Source organism: Copadichromis virginalis, linkage group LG3 (assembly GCF_057382275.1).
Source record: "Copadichromis virginalis isolate Kocher_CV1m ecotype Utaka linkage group LG3, C_Virginalis_male_GT1.1, whole genome shotgun sequence".
NCBI lineage: Eukaryota > Metazoa > Chordata > Actinopteri > Cichliformes > Cichlidae > Copadichromis > Copadichromis virginalis.
Genome location: NC_140620.1, coordinates 16,107,703 through 16,124,830, shown reverse-complemented (window position 1 = coordinate 16,124,830; position 17,128 = coordinate 16,107,703). Strand labels below are relative to the sequence as shown.

General features: G+C 41.2%; 2 protein-coding genes across 2 annotated transcripts; both read left to right on the top strand.

Annotated features, from left to right (window-relative positions):
* Window positions 1-664: 664 nt before the first annotated feature.
* LOC146713046 (high affinity immunoglobulin gamma Fc receptor I-like) lies at window positions 665-11,323 on the top strand. The gene is made up of 7 exons (XM_085452342.1): window positions 665-768; window positions 1,504-1,539; window positions 1,663-1,935; window positions 2,015-2,260; window positions 2,347-2,532; window positions 7,979-8,080; window positions 11,217-11,323. The coding sequence occupies exons 1-7, from the start codon at window positions 738-740 to the stop codon at window positions 11,258-11,260; spliced, it is 918 nt and encodes a 305-aa protein (XP_085308468.1). The 5' UTR covers window positions 665-737; the 3' UTR covers window positions 11,261-11,323.
* A 1,857-nt stretch (window positions 11,324-13,180) lies between these two features.
* LOC146713045 (Fc receptor-like protein 5) lies at window positions 13,181-15,150 on the top strand. Its single transcript, XM_085437367.1, has 5 exons — window positions 13,181-13,193; window positions 13,669-13,929; window positions 14,009-14,254; window positions 14,341-14,544; window positions 14,693-15,150. The coding sequence occupies exons 1-5, from the start codon at window positions 13,181-13,183 to the stop codon at window positions 14,794-14,796; spliced, it is 828 nt and encodes a 275-aa protein (XP_085293493.1). The 3' UTR covers window positions 14,797-15,150.
* Window positions 15,151-17,128: the final 1,978 nt, after the last annotated feature.

Sequence of the window (17,128 nt, the reverse complement as noted above, 5' to 3'; positions counted from 1 at the left end):
TTCATTTTTATTTATATACACAATATATATATAGTGTGTTGTTAGTTGTCTCAAGTACAACAGTACAAAGAAAACAGAGACTATCCCAACAGCCTTATGACCCCTTATGAGCAAGCAGTTTGGTAACAGTGGAAAAGAAAAACTCCCTTTTGACAGGAAGAAACCTCCAGCAGAATCAGGTTCAGGGAGGGGCAGCCTGATTGGTTGGGGTGATGTGGGGAAGATTAAAAAAAACATGGTGTGGAAGAGAGTAAGAGATAAATAGTAAATGATGATTAAATAAAGAGGTTAATAAACATGAAAGAAGGAGAAACACAGCCTAAGTCTGTTACAGTAACTAAGGAAGAATTCAGAGTCACCTGAACCAACCATAATCATGGGTTTTATCAAAAGGGGAAGTTTTAAGTGTATTCTTAAAAGTAGCGAGGGTGTTTGTCTCCCAGATCTAAACTGGGAGCTGTGCATGAATGTACATGAATTTATGAATAAAGAAGTACTGAATTATATTTATATTTTCTCTTAATTGTATTCTTTATAACTTTCCACAAAGAAAAGAAGTCAGTCCCACACCAATGCCCCACAAATGAACCAATAGAGGAAGGTCCACTACATGGAAAGGAAATAGTTCTCACCTCTGTGTTTGAACCAATAGAAAGCTGGTGCTCAGAGGAAGAGGGCGGGCTTTACTTGGTGTCAGTGACAGAAATGAAAAAAAGCTCAAATGAGTGAGAAGGACGATGAAGGAAACATCTGTGCTGTGTCTGCTCTGTAAGTAGAATCTCTGTGTTTGTTTGAATTCTTGTACTTTGACTGTCTGCTCTCCTGATAACTGATGATGGAGGAGAAGACATGAAAAACAAATCAGGCTGAATTCAAGTTCAAACACCACGAGGACCAACTGCAGGTCTGAACTGACTCTTTATCTTTGCTCAGGAGTCGAGGAAACACAGCAGGCAGTGAAAAGATCAAATCATTCACTCGTTATATCAACACAGCTGCACAGTGGACACATGACTTTATTGTGTTATTTAAATGTCGTGGAGAGTTTGTATATAATCACACTGTAATTCTTGTTCATAATTATAATAGTCACTTTAATAGCTGTTTTTTATATAACAAGCATGATGAGTTCAAACTATGGATACATTTATGTCACTAACAAATATAAAATAAAAGCTTGAATGCTATTAAATGATAATAAAAAGGAAAGGTTACTAAATCATATCTAACAGTACAGGTGTCACAGAGATGTAGTGGTTAGCATCCGTGGAGGTTTCCTCTCACAGTTCAAAGACATGTTTGGTTAACTGGTGATTGTAAACTGACTGTAGGTGTGAATGTTAGTCTTTTGTTGTCCAAACTGTACTTGAAAGATGTTGCTGACATCTAATAGAAAATGAGCAGATATATAAGAGAGAGACGTGTTTGTGTGTTTGTCAGCTGTTTGTGTGGAGTTGTTCTTTATGTTCACCTCAAATCAACCTGAGTGTCATTTCTCTTTAGTTCTGATCTCACTGCTGAGCTGCACAACAAACCAAGGTCAGTAACCTTCTTCTGTCACAGTTTAAACCTGAGAAATGATCACTGATATGACCTGATTGGGGTCATGTTTCAAAATGTAAAGTCTAACAGATCATCAGGTTTTCATTGTAACCCTCACAGCTCGTCTGACTGTGAGTCCCAGCAGCTCTCAGTTCTTTGAAAGAGTCTTTGTGTCTCTGAGCTGTGAGGAGGACGACAGCTCTGCTGGATGGACTCTGAGGAGAAACACAAGCACACGACAGAGGACTCAGTGTGGAGTTGAGTGGGGAACAACAGTTGGTTCAGCGAATTGTTCATGTAACATCACCGATACCTACAAATCAGACAGTGGAGTTTACTGGTGTGAGTCCAGAGAGGGTCCCATCAGTAACATGGTTAACCTGACAGTCACTGGTAAGCTGAGTGTGTGGAGTTAGTGTTGATGAAGCTGTGTGTAAATGGATGAAATGCTGTAGTTTGTCTCTGTGTTGAGGTGGATCAGTGATCCTGCAGAGTCCTGTCCTCCCTGTGATGGAGGGAGATGACGTCACTCTGCTCTGTAAAACAAAGACCACTCCCTCCAACCTCCCAGCTGCTTTCTATAAAGATGGCTCCCTCATCAGGAAGCAGCCTACAGGTCACATGACCATCCAGCATGTTTCCAGGTCTGATGAAGGCCTCTACAAGTGTGACATCAGCGGTCATGGAGAGTCTCCATCCAGCTGGATCACTGTCACAGGTGACACACTCACCTGTCTGTGTTTCTGCAGCTTTCAACATTCACAATGTGACGACAACTTAATGACTGTGTTTGCTTTATTTTAGGGGAACACACCACCACACCGCCACCTGGATCCAACTCTCCTCCTGGTTTCACCTTCATCACTCTTCCTCCATCGCCTTCTCCTCCTGTTCTCTCTGTGTTGGCATCCGTTGGATCAGTGTGTGTTGTGGTTCTACTGGCGTTACTGGTTTTGCTGGTGAGAAGATATGTTCACAGGAAACCTGAAGGTGAGACTCAGACCTGTCAGAATAATCTACACATTAATTATGATTTACATCGTGTGTGTGTGTAATTGCAAGGAGATTTTCTGTGGGTGAATCACAGGTACCTGGTAACGTCCAAACAACATCCTAGAATTTCAGTCACCAAATCTAGAGCAGACTTCTTGGACAGTGTGATAGCACAATGAACTAAAGAGAAATCCAAAGTTATTGTGAGATAATAAAATTTAAATGCTTTAAAAATCGCCACAGCACAGAGTCCGTCTAGAGGTCCAGTTCAGCTACAGCTGTCTGTGTCACCATCAGTGTTAATACAATATAAGATGGTGGAATATTTACTGTAGATCGAGTCATTCCTCTCTGTCCCATGGTTACGGTGTCTTTGTGTTCCTTTTTCACGTTTCTTAGGTCAGCTGTCACCAACCCCCGGGCCTCGGACCGGTACGTGAGTCGTTTGGTACCGGGCCGCGAGAGTTGAGGCTCAGGTGTGAAATGTATGGTTTTCAGGGTTTTTATCGGTTTTCAGCGTTATTTTGTTATCATTTTTATTGTTAACTCTGTTTTCCTGGGTCTTTTCACGTGTGTTATGAATAAATCATCTTTTTTCGGGTACCGGTACTAGTTTTATTTTGTTGTATTTATCCGCGACACCTTAAAGGCCGGTCCATGAAAATATTGTCGGGCATAAACCGGTCCGTGGCGCAAAAAAGGTTGGGGACCGCTGTCTTAGGTAATAGTTTCTTATTTAATAGTTCACCATGTTTGCATTGGCTAGTACACACGTACAGTAGTTAAGCTCTACTAAATATTGATGGAACAACTAAAAATGCACTCCTGAAGAGCTTTGGGGCCAGGGAATACTTCACAAGTCCACCACTAGAATGACCTGTAGTGCTGGTGCCCATCTAAAAATGAGAGTCTCTAAGTGGCGTGGGAAAAACTAGAAAACAATAAGCATGTAGACATCGAAATCAGGAGTCTGTCTTTAAAGTTTAACTCTGTGCTTACTGAGTCTACACTATGCTTGAGTGTCTGTTTGTGGTCTGTGGTCGATTTTACAGCTCTGCAGTCGTATAGTTTCCTGTTTGTCTTTTTAAAAAGTCACCTGTAGGTGTTGCTCCACAGAGCTCTTAGTATTAAAACAATATAAGAGAAACTGTAATTACTAATAATTGTTTTGGAGGAAGGAAGGTTCAGGGTTTCAGTAGTCATCATCATGGGCTCATCGGATTAGAATGAGAATAAGCAGTCATCATTTGCAGGTTTTGTCGTTTTATTGTATAACAGGTAAAGGAAAGAAAGACACACATGGACTGCTCTCTCTAAAAAGGACATAAAGTATGATTTAAGTAACTCAAAATGATACATGAACTCAGGAGACTCAAAGAGAAACTCACCTCAGCTGCCGCCCCATGTGGGAGTGAAGAAAGAGTGAGGGGTAGGTGAGTGCAGTCCTTATATAACAAGTGACAGGTGAGTGCGATTAAGGCGAAGCACCACACCCAATCAAAGGTGAGGAAAAGAAACAAGGTGCATCTGGTGAAGTGAATGTGCTAGAAGGTGAGCCTTTACAACAGCCGCCCCCATATTTCTACTGAGAAATATGTTCAAAGGATCAGAGATGCTCCTTTTCACAAAGCGGGGGCAGAGGAATCAGACATGCTACAGGTCTAATATAGGTTCAGGGGGTCGACAATGCAGGCCAGACAGTTCAGGGGGCCGACCATGTAGCCAGCGGTGGCGGCAAAGCAGGTCCAAATGCCAACCGCATGGGATGCAGCGGCAGGCCCAGACCTGCAGACCGTTGGGCAGTTTTGCAGGTGCTGGGGGCAATGTACGGGGCTTGGCAGAGGCAGGACCAGGTGATGCAGGAGCAGGCAGCGCCCTGACCACTGGCGGAATGGCAGCCACAGGCGGTGGAACTGGTGATAGTGGCACTGCCGGTGACGTCATAGGTACTGCTGATGGTAGAGTATGAGGTGGCTGAATGAATTCAGAGCCATCAGCGGACACAAGGATGTGCTGGAGCGGTTCTCCTGAACCTGAACTGGAAGATGTGAATAAACATTGGGCATGCGTGGAACTGCTCTGGGGTTGGAAGTCTGTGATTGGACCTTGGAGTGTCCATCCTAAGCGGGTTTTGACTGCTGCAGGAGATCCAAATGGTCCATGTCTAACTGGTGCAATAGGCGTAATAAGGTGGGTATGATCAGAGCCTATGAGCAGTAGTGGAGCTGCTTTGTTAATGGGATACCTTGAAGATGCTTGTATCTCCGTTGAAGAGGGGATACGGGGTAGGTGTGGTCTGAAAGTGCTAAGTGACTTGTAGCGAAGGCATTATTAATTGTGTATGTTTTCTCTGGATGTGCGATGGGAGAAATCTGGAAACTTACACAAGACCCTTGAATAGTTTCAACTTCTTGATGGACAGTTCTGAGTGATAATTTTTCAGCTTTCCCAGTTAGGTGGAGATGCTTAGCTGCAGATGTCAGAAGCATGGTACGTTGGGAGCCATCGTCAAGTATTGCATATGTTTCCAGGTTTCTTTTGCCATTACGCAGGAGCACTTTCACAACCTTTAATAGTACACTAGGGCGATCGCTAGGTCTATCAAAGTACAGTGTCCTCACTACAGGATTAGTTTCAGTTCTAGGTCTCTGATTCACCTCACATAGGATCTGTAGATGTCTTTCCATGCAGGTGGCACATGCTTTCCTCAGATCACACTTCGCAGCCTGATGAGTTCTAGCACAACGCCAGCACCGTTTGTTTCTCTTTATCCAGTTTATTTTCTCATCCTTTGTCTTGTTAATGAACTCAGGGCACTTGCTAATGTGGTGTTCAGGTGAGCAGCAATATGCACATCTTGCCTTAGTCATTATGATGGGTTGTGCTGCCTGTACAGGATCGGATGCATTTGTCCCATGTAATATTGTTGTGAGTGGAGAGGTGTACTTATGGGCAGGTCGTGGCTGGTTAAAGGATGAAACAGGACTGTCCTTTCTTGGTTGACACTTGCACTCTATTTGCAACCAGGATGAGAACAAAGGTAAGTCATACATCATATCTCCTTGTTCCCTGTAAATGTGCCGTTTGAAGCGACTGGAATGCTCTGCGGGCAACTTTTCAAGTAGGCGATCGACATGGGAGCCACAATTTACTTCTGTCCGTCCTTGATCACCCATAGTGCTAAGCAAACCAACCAAAGCTTGCACACGAAGAGCAAAGTAATCCAGAGTCCGACCATCACCTGCTCTGATAGGAGGAAGCTCCAGTATATTCTTTAGCTCTTTCAATGCTAGCTGTCTTGGTTGCCCATAACGCTCATCAAGAGCTTTGATGGCTTGAGTGTATGGGTCAGGAGCATAGGAAAAGGAAATAGCTAACCGTTTAGCTTGGTCTACTTTCAGGTGATCCAGAAGGACATGATATTTGAAATGCTCTGTGTCATGAGGGTCAAGCAGGTTAGTAAGGGCCATTCGTAACAGCCTATACTGGATTTCATCTTCTCTGGTAAGGTCTGGGAAAGAAGGACCCTCAAGCTTATACACATGTGTTCTAGTGCTAACAGGGTGACTAGAACTAGCAGTGATGGGTACTGAAGGGTTTTGTGCATGCAAACCATCAGATGTAGCTGGTTGCTGCTGCCTTGGTTCTGGAATGCAGACGAGAGGTTGAGCGGGGTCTTCATCTAGAGGAACAGCAGGTTGAACACATGAAATCTGGTGGGGACCTTGCAGTGGCGTGGCCAGGAAATTAAAAGGAGTCTCATCTGGTGTCTGAAAAACTGGTCTAGGCAAACCACTTGAAGGAACTGCAGCATCTAATATTGTTGAATTAGGGAAAGGAGGGCTAGCAGCCAGAACTGCACCAGAGTGACGGCTAACCTGGGGGGGGCTGAGAGGGTGATTGACATGTTGCTGGATCAATCACTGGGAACTGCTCATGTTGCTGATGTGTTTGGGGAATGGCTTGTAAACTGCAAACAGAGGATTTGCTCTCATCAGAGACAGTGTGAATTGAAGATCTGGAGGAACTGCGAGAATGGGGAGGAGATAACTGAATCATGAGTTGCCTAATCTCCCTCATTGTCATCAGGAGTTCCCTCATCACCTCATCTTGATTGGTGGGTAAAGGAGCAGGGGATGTCTCTGGTTGTCTTTCTGACTCTCCGACAGGATCCTGCGGCCCATGTGTGTCTTTGTCACTATGCTGGCATTCAGTTTGGCTCTCTGTCTCACATGTAGCTCTTCTAGCTCCAGGATACTGAACGTCATACTGCTGCAGGTAGGCAGGAGGTCGACTATCACGACTGGATCTTCTCAAACCTTCAGTCAATGGCTGCTTTGAATCCATGACGCTAACGCTACTCCGGCTCGGAGGACCATGTTTTGGAGGAAGGAAGGTTCAGGGTTTCAGTAGTCATCATCATGGGCTCATCGGATTAGAATGAGAATAAGCAGTCAACATTTGCAGGTTTTGTCGTTTTATTGTGTAACAGGTAAAGGAAAGAAAGACACACATGGACTGCTCTCTCTAAAAAGGACAAAGTATGATTTAAGTAACTCAAAATGATACATGAACTCAGGAGACTCAAAGAGAACCTCACCTCAGCTGCCGCCCCATGTGGGAGTGAAGAAAGAGTGAGGGGTAGGTGAGTGCAGTCCTTATATAACAAGTGACAGGTGAGTGCAATTAAGGCGAAGCACCACACCCAATCAAAGGTGAGGAAAAGAAACAAGGTGCATCTGGTGAAGTGAATGTGCTGAAAGGTGAGCCTTTACAACAATAATTTTTCTAACTGACATTTAATCACTGAACTAAAATATTAAAGTTTATCTTTAAACTTTGCATTAAATTCATTATATGGCTCCTTTAGAAACGTTTAGAATTACTTGTATTCCATTAGTTGGGGCGACCGTGGCTCAGGAGGTTGGGAAGCGCATCTGTAACTGGAAGGTCGCCGGTTCGATCCCCGTACTTTCTGTCCTGGTCGTTGTGTCATTGGGCAAGACACTTTACCCTAGCGCCTACTGGTGTTGGCCAGAGGGGCCGATGGTGCGATATGGCAGCCTCGCTTCTGTCAGTCTGCCCCAGGGCAGCTGTGGCTACAACTGTAGCTGCCTCCACCAGTGTATGAATGAATAGTGGTATTGTAAAGCGCTTTGGGTGCCTTGAAAAGCGCTATATAAATCCATTATTATTAGTCCCCTTCTGAATCTATATTTTATGTTTGTTATTTTCTAGTTTTGTGACTTTCTGAAATGTTGACTAAATGCAGTCCCCTGATGATAATCAATTATGTTTTCAGTGTATACTTTATTCATCTAGACACTAAATGTAAATTAAAATTAAAATCAATGATCCACATGCTTTTGGTTTGAAGAGTTCTACAGTAGCAGAAGTGTACGACCAGTTGCAATTACGACTTCTGTGTGTGCTTTGTGTACAGGGAGGGTTTCAATTGCAGTGGATTCAACGGTGAGAACAGAAGATGTCAGTTATGAAGAAATCATCATCGTCAAAGAAACTGAAAAAAAGTCAAAGATGAGAGGTACAGCTGCTCTTTCTCGCCATCACGGTTCTTCACAGCTTTAACACAGGGTTTAGTTCAGGCTACACGCTAACATTAGAATGCTAACACGCTGTGATAGACTCAAAAATAATCTTTTAAAGAAAAACATGGCTGAGTGTTTGATCGTTTCTATCAGAGGCAGCGGAAGTGTATTACTTGAAATTAAAGGACACAGCGATATTGAGAAATCACATGTTTAGTGTGATTCATAACTTTGCAATTTAAAATCTCAAGTTATAATCTATCAGTTTGTCCACTTTAATAATGGAGGTCAAATATTTAAAACCTCAGTTAAAAACAATCCTGTTGAGTCAGGAAGTATGTAGATTTAAACACAATAAAACAGCCAATCAACATCCGGCAATTCTGTGTTAGCAAACTCTCAGGTAAACTCTATAATTTAGCTAAGACCTCTCTCACAGCCTGAAACGTGAGGAATATTGATATATCCGTGACCTACAACGCACACTTCATTTGAATGGATACTTTTGATTTTCCATTGCCAGATGTCAGTGAGGAGTTTCTACTTGTAAACAGCTCATTTAGTAGTTGTGTCTATTTTGCCTTGTGCATACGTTTATCAGGCAATTCTTTATGTTTTTCGAACTCTGGTGAAAAAATTATAAAAATGTACTCAAAGGTAAAGAAGTGAATTAATACAATATAGGCCAAATGTATTGAAAGAACAAACCCACATCTGAGCAGTCGCTACAGTCTTACATGCCTCTCTGCAGCTTTCACGCCCATAGTGCACACCGAAACCCCACCTCCACAAACACTGTCCCACACCACCTGAAATTAAGGAATAAAAAAGAGACACAACATATTTCTGTTTTGTTTGGCTCAAATATGACACATTAGCAGTCATCTTTAGGGCCACACGTACACCTTAAATGGGTCAGCCCCCTGATGTGCTGTGACTTTTGGCAGTGTGATAGCTGAGCTACAAATCTAGAGGTACCCCAGATAAGGCTCAGATGGGTGTTCTGTCTGGAGTTGATACACAAACAACTTTCAGGGTGAATAAATATGATATGTACAAAGAGACAGACTAAAGACACCAAGCAGCCTTTTACACAACGCATTAATCTGGCTTCAAGTTGTTCATGTAAAACCACAGCTGCTACTTCCCGTTCCTGTGTAGTTCTAGTCTGAAGCTGATGAAACCCTTCACCACAGAAAGTTCTGGTTTGGCCGTTGACAGTGTTCATGTTGTGAAAATGAGTTGTGCGCTTATGTGAAGTGTGTCAGACGACACTGACAGAAACTGGCTGCTCTGTGGTCACTGCTTTCACACAGACGAGGTCTCTGTACTCACATATTTTTCATCAGAGACTTTAAGAAGTGAAAATAGAAAACAGTGAGAACCTGCCGCTAATTATAAATGTTGTAACTTCCATATTAACAAAGCCCTCTGAAGGGCAAAGGCTATACTAACACTTTAATGTTTTCTGATTTTTTATAACAATATGCTGACATCAGCCTGTTTTTGTAACCACACATTGATTTTTGACCTTTGCATACTAGAGTTGTATAGTTTTTTTTCTTTACCCATATGATTGGAACAGAATTGGTTGAAACCTTTGGCTTCTATTATCTATAAAAACTAAAGGAACTTGCAGTTGTTGTATTTAAAGAATAAACAATGTGTTGTGCAGCTCTATTAAGGTCCTTTCATATGATTTATTATTTAATATTTTTTCTTGAAATGTATTTTCAAAGTCAAGACACTAATAATGAAGGTTAAGGTCAAATACTTAGCCAACTCACATCCTCATGTTCTCCAAGGCCTGGCATCGTTTTAAAGTTTGAAGAACTCTTCTCCTTTGTGTGAGAAAGAACAGGACGAGCACTGTCAGAACTACAAACGGACCTCCAGCAGGCAACTGGTTTGAATATCTCTGACTAAACAATCAGAAACAGACTTTATAAGGGTGAGCCTTGGGCCTGACCTCCTCCAGTTTAGCAATACTGGTTTGGAGGTGTGTCAGTGATGGTCTGGGAAGGCGTATCCATGGGAACACACAGATGTTTACAGGCTAGGCAACAGCACTCTGATTGCCATTATGTATTGGTATTTGGTTGCATTTGTGGGTTTTAGGCCATTGTTATTGTAAATCCTTTCAAGGTGACTCAGGTTGGATGGTGATTATCTGGGGAAAACCATATTTAAATTGTTCCAAGTCTAGGCTCTGGCTAGAATGCCCTATAACATAGAGTTGACCTTTAGCCACCACAGTGTTGTCTTTGCAGCGTGCTTAGGGTCATTCTCGTGTTGGAATATTTTCTCTTACTGCACTGTTAGCCAGCAACCAGTTTATCTCAGACTTTAACTAAAATTAATTTGAAACTAAATAAAAAGATAATAAAACCAACTTCTAACTATCAATCCTCCTATCCTTTTGAGCTAGAGGCAGGGTACACTCTGGACAGGTCGCCAGTCTGTCTGATTTAGAGCTTTCAATTAACCTATCCCCAACAAGTGCATGTTTTTAAACTTCCACACAGGAAGACCACAGTCGGACGGTGGAATTGAACTTAGAATCTTCCTGCTGTGAGGTAACAGTGCTAAACATCCTGCCACCAACCCTCAAATGCAGTGTGTATTATGGCAATTTAACAAACATAACTTGTTTAAATAAATCTGCTCCTGTTGCTGCTTTATTGGGGCATGGGTGCTTTCTTTTACACAAAACTGTAGCATTTCACGCAGCAGATCACAACAATTTTATTGATTATCTTAAAAATGGATGGGAAATGGAAAACACTGTGTATCCTTTGTATCATTTCATCAACTACAGCTTACAGTAACTGTGATGTAACAGTTTAACTTTAGGTTTTTGTGTTCATTTTGCAAGGTGTGAAATGTGGTTAAGAGTTGGGCATGCTCAAAGACTGCAGAGTTGGTTTCAAGTCTGAGACAAACATTTCTGTGTGTCATTCAGCCTCAGCTTTACCTTAAAAAAGCTCCGTGATTTGCATCTCAGCTGGTTCCCAGTAAAGTCTGAACTGGGACTGTGTGTGATGCAGAGAGGTGGAGATTGGAGGTCTGGATTGAACTACAAAGCTTGTAATCATGTTTCCTGTTGTTTGAACTGTGTGTGTTTGTGTTCAGACTTTAAACCAGAGCCAGACGTCGTCTACTCTTCACTGAAGTAGTCCACCAGTCCAACCACTGACATCCAGCTGCTGGTCTCTAACTGGTCCCCCCAGCACCTCAGACCGGAGGACATCAACAGATTTTTATGTTTTATGTCTTTTGTCTCTATTTAAATATGTATTTTACAGTAAAATCAACAATAAGAAAATAAGTATGTTTATATATTTGCGGTCATCACCATTTCCACTTATATTTATTTTATCTTTTTTGTCTTTTTGTATAAACAAAGTTCTCGATTGTTTTCCTCGTGTGGTTCTGTGGGTTTCACCAAGGTGTCAGATGGAACATTTGAGTTGTTCCTGTCTGATTGTGGTTAACTGCTACACTCCTCTCTTCAGTGGGGAAAACAAACAGAAAACATTAGACCACAACCACAGACTTAAAGCAATAGGAACATCGTTCAGTGGTTTAAAACTGCAATGGGAATATCTGTATCTGTATCTGTGAGATGTAGATTTTTCTTTAACACTTTGTTTGCTGCTTAAAACACTGGAAAGTTTGGAGTCACTGTGTCTGACCTTGTTCTCAAAAAATTATTTAAGTGTTTTAGTACGGTTGAGTATTGGAACTCAATGATGCCTCTATGGAGACTAACTTTATGTATAGTGAATTAAAAAACAAAAACATCTGAATTTTTGTCACTCAGAAAAAACAAAACTGAAGAAATATCATTGCGAGGCATTCAAAGTGCAACATCTCCCTCTAGTGGCCACATATAAACATGTGTGAGGATGGTGTTAATGTAAAATGTGAATCATAGTGTTCCAGTCAGTCATCAGTGTGTCTCTGCACAGCTGTAATTAAAATGTGTTCAGAGGGCCTCAGTGTCTGAATGGTTCCAGTTCAGCTCCATAACAGCAGCGTCCCTGGTTTGATTCCTGTGTTTCAGCTCATATCTGCCTCTCTCACTGAGGGGGACGTAACTACATGGACATGGATTTGTTCATCAACCAAACTACAGATCACTGAGAGCAGAGGACATTAGATGATTATATTTTATTATATCCTTTTTTCCCTTTGTGAACTGATAAATATCCAATTACACATATAAGGAGATCCAAATTAAAATACTTTATAACAGTGTGTACATTTATTAGTTTTGCCTTTTCATTTACATTCATGGTGGACGAGACAGGTTTTTTAAAAATTTTATATTTTAAAAATATACTTTTACACATGATAGGCTATTACCCACCACATTAAAAACCAATAGAAAGCTGGTGCTCAGAGGAAGAGGGCGGGCTTTACTTGGTGTCAGTGACAGAAATGAAAAAAAGCTCAAATGAGTGAGAAGGACGATGAAGGAAACATCTGTGCTGTGTCTGCTCTGTAAGTAGAATCTCTGTGTTTGTTTGAATTCTTGTACTTTGACTGTCTGCTCTCCTGATAACTGATGATGGAGGAGAAGACATGAAAAACAAATCAGGCTAAATTATTGTCTAAAGGCAAAGAAAGATGCCCAACGGATTTACTTTACCAAATGGACCATCCAAGCCTTGCCTTATTGGTCTATTTGATTCACCTTTGCTTTTATTTTATTTATTTTTTTATCTTCACTTGCTAAACACGGGACAGACTTGACTGGAGAAAATAACAGGAAGAAAGAAAGAGGGAAAGAAAAACAGCGGGGAAGAGGAACGGTGATAAAGGGCAAAAAAACAAAAACCTACAAAACAAACAGACAACAGGTTCCTTCATGTAATGATCTGCTAGAGGGTGTGGGGAGCCACAGCCCCGTAGAAGAAAAGTCTTCAGTTAAAGAGTTGATGTTGTGGCATTTTTGACATTAAGACATTTTTGTTGATTGATGAAGATTATTGATCATCATTAATGATGAAGATTTATTTTTCTTAAGTAGGCAGTGAACACAAGGAATGTTTTTTTCATTTAATTGATCAACTTAAATAGTTTGGGCTAGTATGAATGTCTATGGTGACGTGTTTATCAGCAGGAAACGTTGGAAAACATAAAATACAGTTCAAAGTTGAAAGATTTATGTCCTGCTTCACATTTTTCAAAGCTGTCAAGCAGGCCAGATTGGTCACAGTTTGAGGACCTGTGCCAGAAGCACCTGCTGACAGCTGGGATAAGCTCAAACTCTCTCTGCCTCAAGTCAGATAGAATGGATAAAGAGATCTTCAACCAAATATTTTTAAACATTTTGCTGGCTTTAAATTGAAAATGAGCAGATATTTCAGAGAGTTGTTCTTTATGTTCACCTCAAATCAACCTGAGTGTCATTTCTCTTTAGTTCTGATCTCACTGCTGAGCTGCACAACAAACCAAGGTCAGTAACCTTCTTCTGTCACAGTTTAAACCTGATAAACTCTGACAGGTTTTACACATTTGGATTAAAGCTTTCAGGGAAGATCTCCAAGACGTGATCATCAGTTTTTCATTTTAACAGCTCGTCTGACTGTGAGTCCCAGCAGCTCTCAGTTCTTTGAATATGACTTTGTGTCTCTGAGCTGTGAGGAGGACGACAGCTCTGCTGGATGGACTCTGAGGAGAAACACAAGCAAACAACAGAGGACTCAGTGTGGAGATGTGTGGGGAGAAGGTGCTGGTTCTTCCTGTAACATCACTATTTTCCCATTGGACAGTGGAGTTTACTGGTGTGAGTCCAGAGAGGGCCCCATCAGTAACATGATTAACCTGACAGTCACTGGTAAGCTGAGTGTGTGGAGTTAGTGTTGATGAAGCTGTGTGTAAATGGATGAAATGCTGTAGTTTGTCTCTGTGTTGAGGTGGATCAGTGATCCTGCAGAGTCCTGTCCTCCCTGTGATGGAGGGAGATGACGTCACTCTGCTCTGTAAAACAAAGACCACTCCCTCCAACCTCCCAGCTGCTTTCTATAAAGATGGCTCCCTCATCAGGAAGCAGCCTACAGGTCACATGACCATCCAGCATGTTTCCAGGTCTGATGAAGGCCTCTACAAGTGTGACATCATCGGTCATGGAGAGTCTCCATCCAGCTGGATCACTGTCACAGGTGACACACTCACCTGTCTGTGTTTCTGCAGCTTTCAACATTCACAATGTGACGACAACTTAATGACTGTGTTTGCTTTATTTTAGGGGAACACACCACCACACCTCCACCTACATCCACACCTCCACCTACATCCACACCTCCTCCTGGTTCCACCTCCATCGCTGTTCCTCCATCACTCTCTCCTCTTGATCTCTCTGTGCTTTCATTTGTTGGATCAGTCTGTGTTGTGGTTCTACTGGTGTTACTGGTTCTGCTGGTGAGACGATGTGTTCACAGGAAACCTGAAGGTGAGACTCAGACTTCCTGATCTTTCATGTCTGAGTTTGTTTAGTAGAATAAAGTTCACATTCAATATGATCACAGTAACAACTTTGTTAAATGTAATCTCTGTTTAGATATTTAATTTATGTTATTCTTCATTTTGGATAATTTCAGCAGATCAAGAAGAAGCTGGAAAAGATGACATCATCACTCATGTCGTGTACAATATTATCAAGCTATCACATCATCCACAGCCAATCAGACCAAGCAGATTCTGATACTCAACTGCTGAGTGGTTAGATTTGCTTTTCATTGAATTTTTGTGAATCTTTATATTGTGGGAACTAGGAATGAAAATATTGTACAAACAAGAAACATGAAAATGTGCATCATCAGAATAATGATGAACACATTTTCTCTTCAAACATTTCAGACTGAGTTTAGTATGATCTTGATCTTCATGTAGATCGTTCTGTCTCTGATAAGATGGATTATCAGGACATTACAGAGTGAGGGATGGCATGAGTGCTTGAGGCAACTGTTGGTGTGATTTGGCGCTGTGTAAATAAAATTGAATTGATCAGCAATGTATAAATGTGGATTGTAATAGTAAAACATTACATTTAAATAAGCGTGGTCACATGTGTGTTTAACTCTGTACTTACTGAGTGTTGTTCACTGTGAGCTGGACTGTGTGTTTGTGGTCTGTGGTTGAAGCTAACAGCTCTGCAGTCGTCCAGCATCCTGTTTCTGATAGAAAGAAACACTTCAGCTGCAGCTGTTTCAACACAGAGCTGCTCATTTAAACACAGGAAGGAACGTGGAGATATCATCTGGAAAAGCAGTTCAATAAACTCTAAAAACAGACCATCAGTTCATTCAAAGTGAATGTTAATTACATGAAGAACTTGTTCACTGCTTTTTTTAAAAAAAAATTACTTGGCTTTTCATTTTCATGTGACTCCAACATTTAATTTTTTTTCAGGCCTCATTCTAAATCTGAAATAATCTATTATTATTTTCTGAGACTTGACATGTTGAAAAATTAGATTTTAGTTTAACTACAGTCTGAAGTCTGAAGCTGAGGAGACTGCAGGGTGTTGTGGTTGGTCTAATAATAGTGTTCATGCTGTGAGAACATGTTTGCTTCCTGCTCTGTGGTGAAGTGTGTCAGTCTGCATTAGAAGAAGATGCAGCTCTGTGGTCAGTCTGTGTTTCACAGCAGAGGTGTGAAAATGAGAAAACTAAAAAGCTGCTGTGGTTTATTAAAATAATCTCTTCATGAAGCTGCATAAAAAATCATCTGCAGTAATTTAAATGTTTTATTCTGCAGAGCGTGAACCAGCTGAAGATGTCAATTATGGACAATCAAAGAGGTGCTCTTTATCTTTGACTGTGGCCAGAGACAAGCTAGCTGCTCACCCTGTTTACAGCCATCATGCTAAGCTAGGCTAACCAAACCACACCATGAATCAACTCACAACTCAGGCATATGAAGGATAAACCACTTCAAGCTGCACAGAGCTGAGCAGGACAGAAACAGACTTAAAACATTTGATGGAAATCTGTGTGACAAAGTGGTTACCATGAAGTCATTTACTTAACCATATGATGATTTATTTTCTTGTTATTTTACAGTCACCCATAATGCTTTCATTTAGACATTGCTGGTGTAACTTTGCTTAACACACACTATCCCGGGTTTGTTTGTGGTAGCAGTAGTTCATCCATTACATCCATGTGTATGTTTTTTAAAGCAAACACTACTAATCATTTGAATTTTCTTCTGTTTGCAGGCAAATGTCCGGTTAAATTATGTGTCTTTATTTTGTTTTGGTTATACTTACCATGTTTGTCCATGTTTTTCATTCAGGTCCTATATTTAAGACAGGTATATGGGAAGGGCCGAAAGTACTTCCTGTTTATGTAGGGTCATGAGGTCAATGATTGCATCACTGGGTTAAGGCAGGGGTCGGCAACCTGCGGCTCCGGAGCCTCATGCGGCTCTTTAGTCCTTATAGTCCTCCGTGTGGTTTGAGAAAATAAATTAAAACTATTTAGCTGGAGTGTATTTTATTTATGTTGGTTCTTTTTTTAACTTGTAGTTATAAATTGGAAGATTATTGTGATATGGAAATATAAAAATAAAATTATATTCTATTATTTTTTCATCGCTCAAAATAAGCGTCACACTTGCGGAACCCGGTGTACCCGCTGAAACGCCGTGCATTTATCGAGACTTTCGACCCCAGGTAGGCCAATTATGGATCTTTGGATCCACATTATGTCAGCAGCTGTTCTCCACCGTGAACTATGTTAAAAACAAACCCCGCTCACGCCTCACAGACGACAGCTTACAAATTTAAAGTGAAACAACACAAAACACTGCAAACCACAACACAATTAAATATAAATTATAATATGAAAACAAAAAGAACATGCACATTCTCTGTCATATGGACCTGCATGAATAAACTTTCTGAATCCTTTATCATCTGCAACTGAAAATAGTTGTGGATGATTACTATACCTTTCTAATGTGACGTTGTTGTCCCTGGCTCTCTTTCTCTCTCTCTCTCTCTCTCCTGCTCTGTTCCTGTGCTGAGTGTA

Bases quoted from the DNA above. Each gene is read 5' to 3' on its own strand.
- LOC146713046 (XM_085452342.1), top strand. From the start codon at position 738: ATGAAGGAAACATCTGTGCTGTGTCTGCTCT. The intron at 769-1,503 runs GTAAGTAGAATC...ATTTCTCTTTAG, and splicing joins ATCTGTGCTGTGTCTGCTCT to TTCTGATCTCACTGCTGAGC. The intron at 1,540-1,662 runs GTCAGTAACCTT...TAACCCTCACAG, and splicing joins GAGCTGCACAACAAACCAAG to CTCGTCTGACTGTGAGTCCC.
- LOC146713045 (XM_085437367.1), top strand. The intron at 13,930-14,008 runs GTAAGCTGAGTG...CTCTGTGTTGAG, and splicing joins GATTAACCTGACAGTCACTG to GTGGATCAGTGATCCTGCAG. The intron at 14,255-14,340 runs GTGACACACTCA...GCTTTATTTTAG, and splicing joins CAGCTGGATCACTGTCACAG to GGGAACACACCACCACACCT.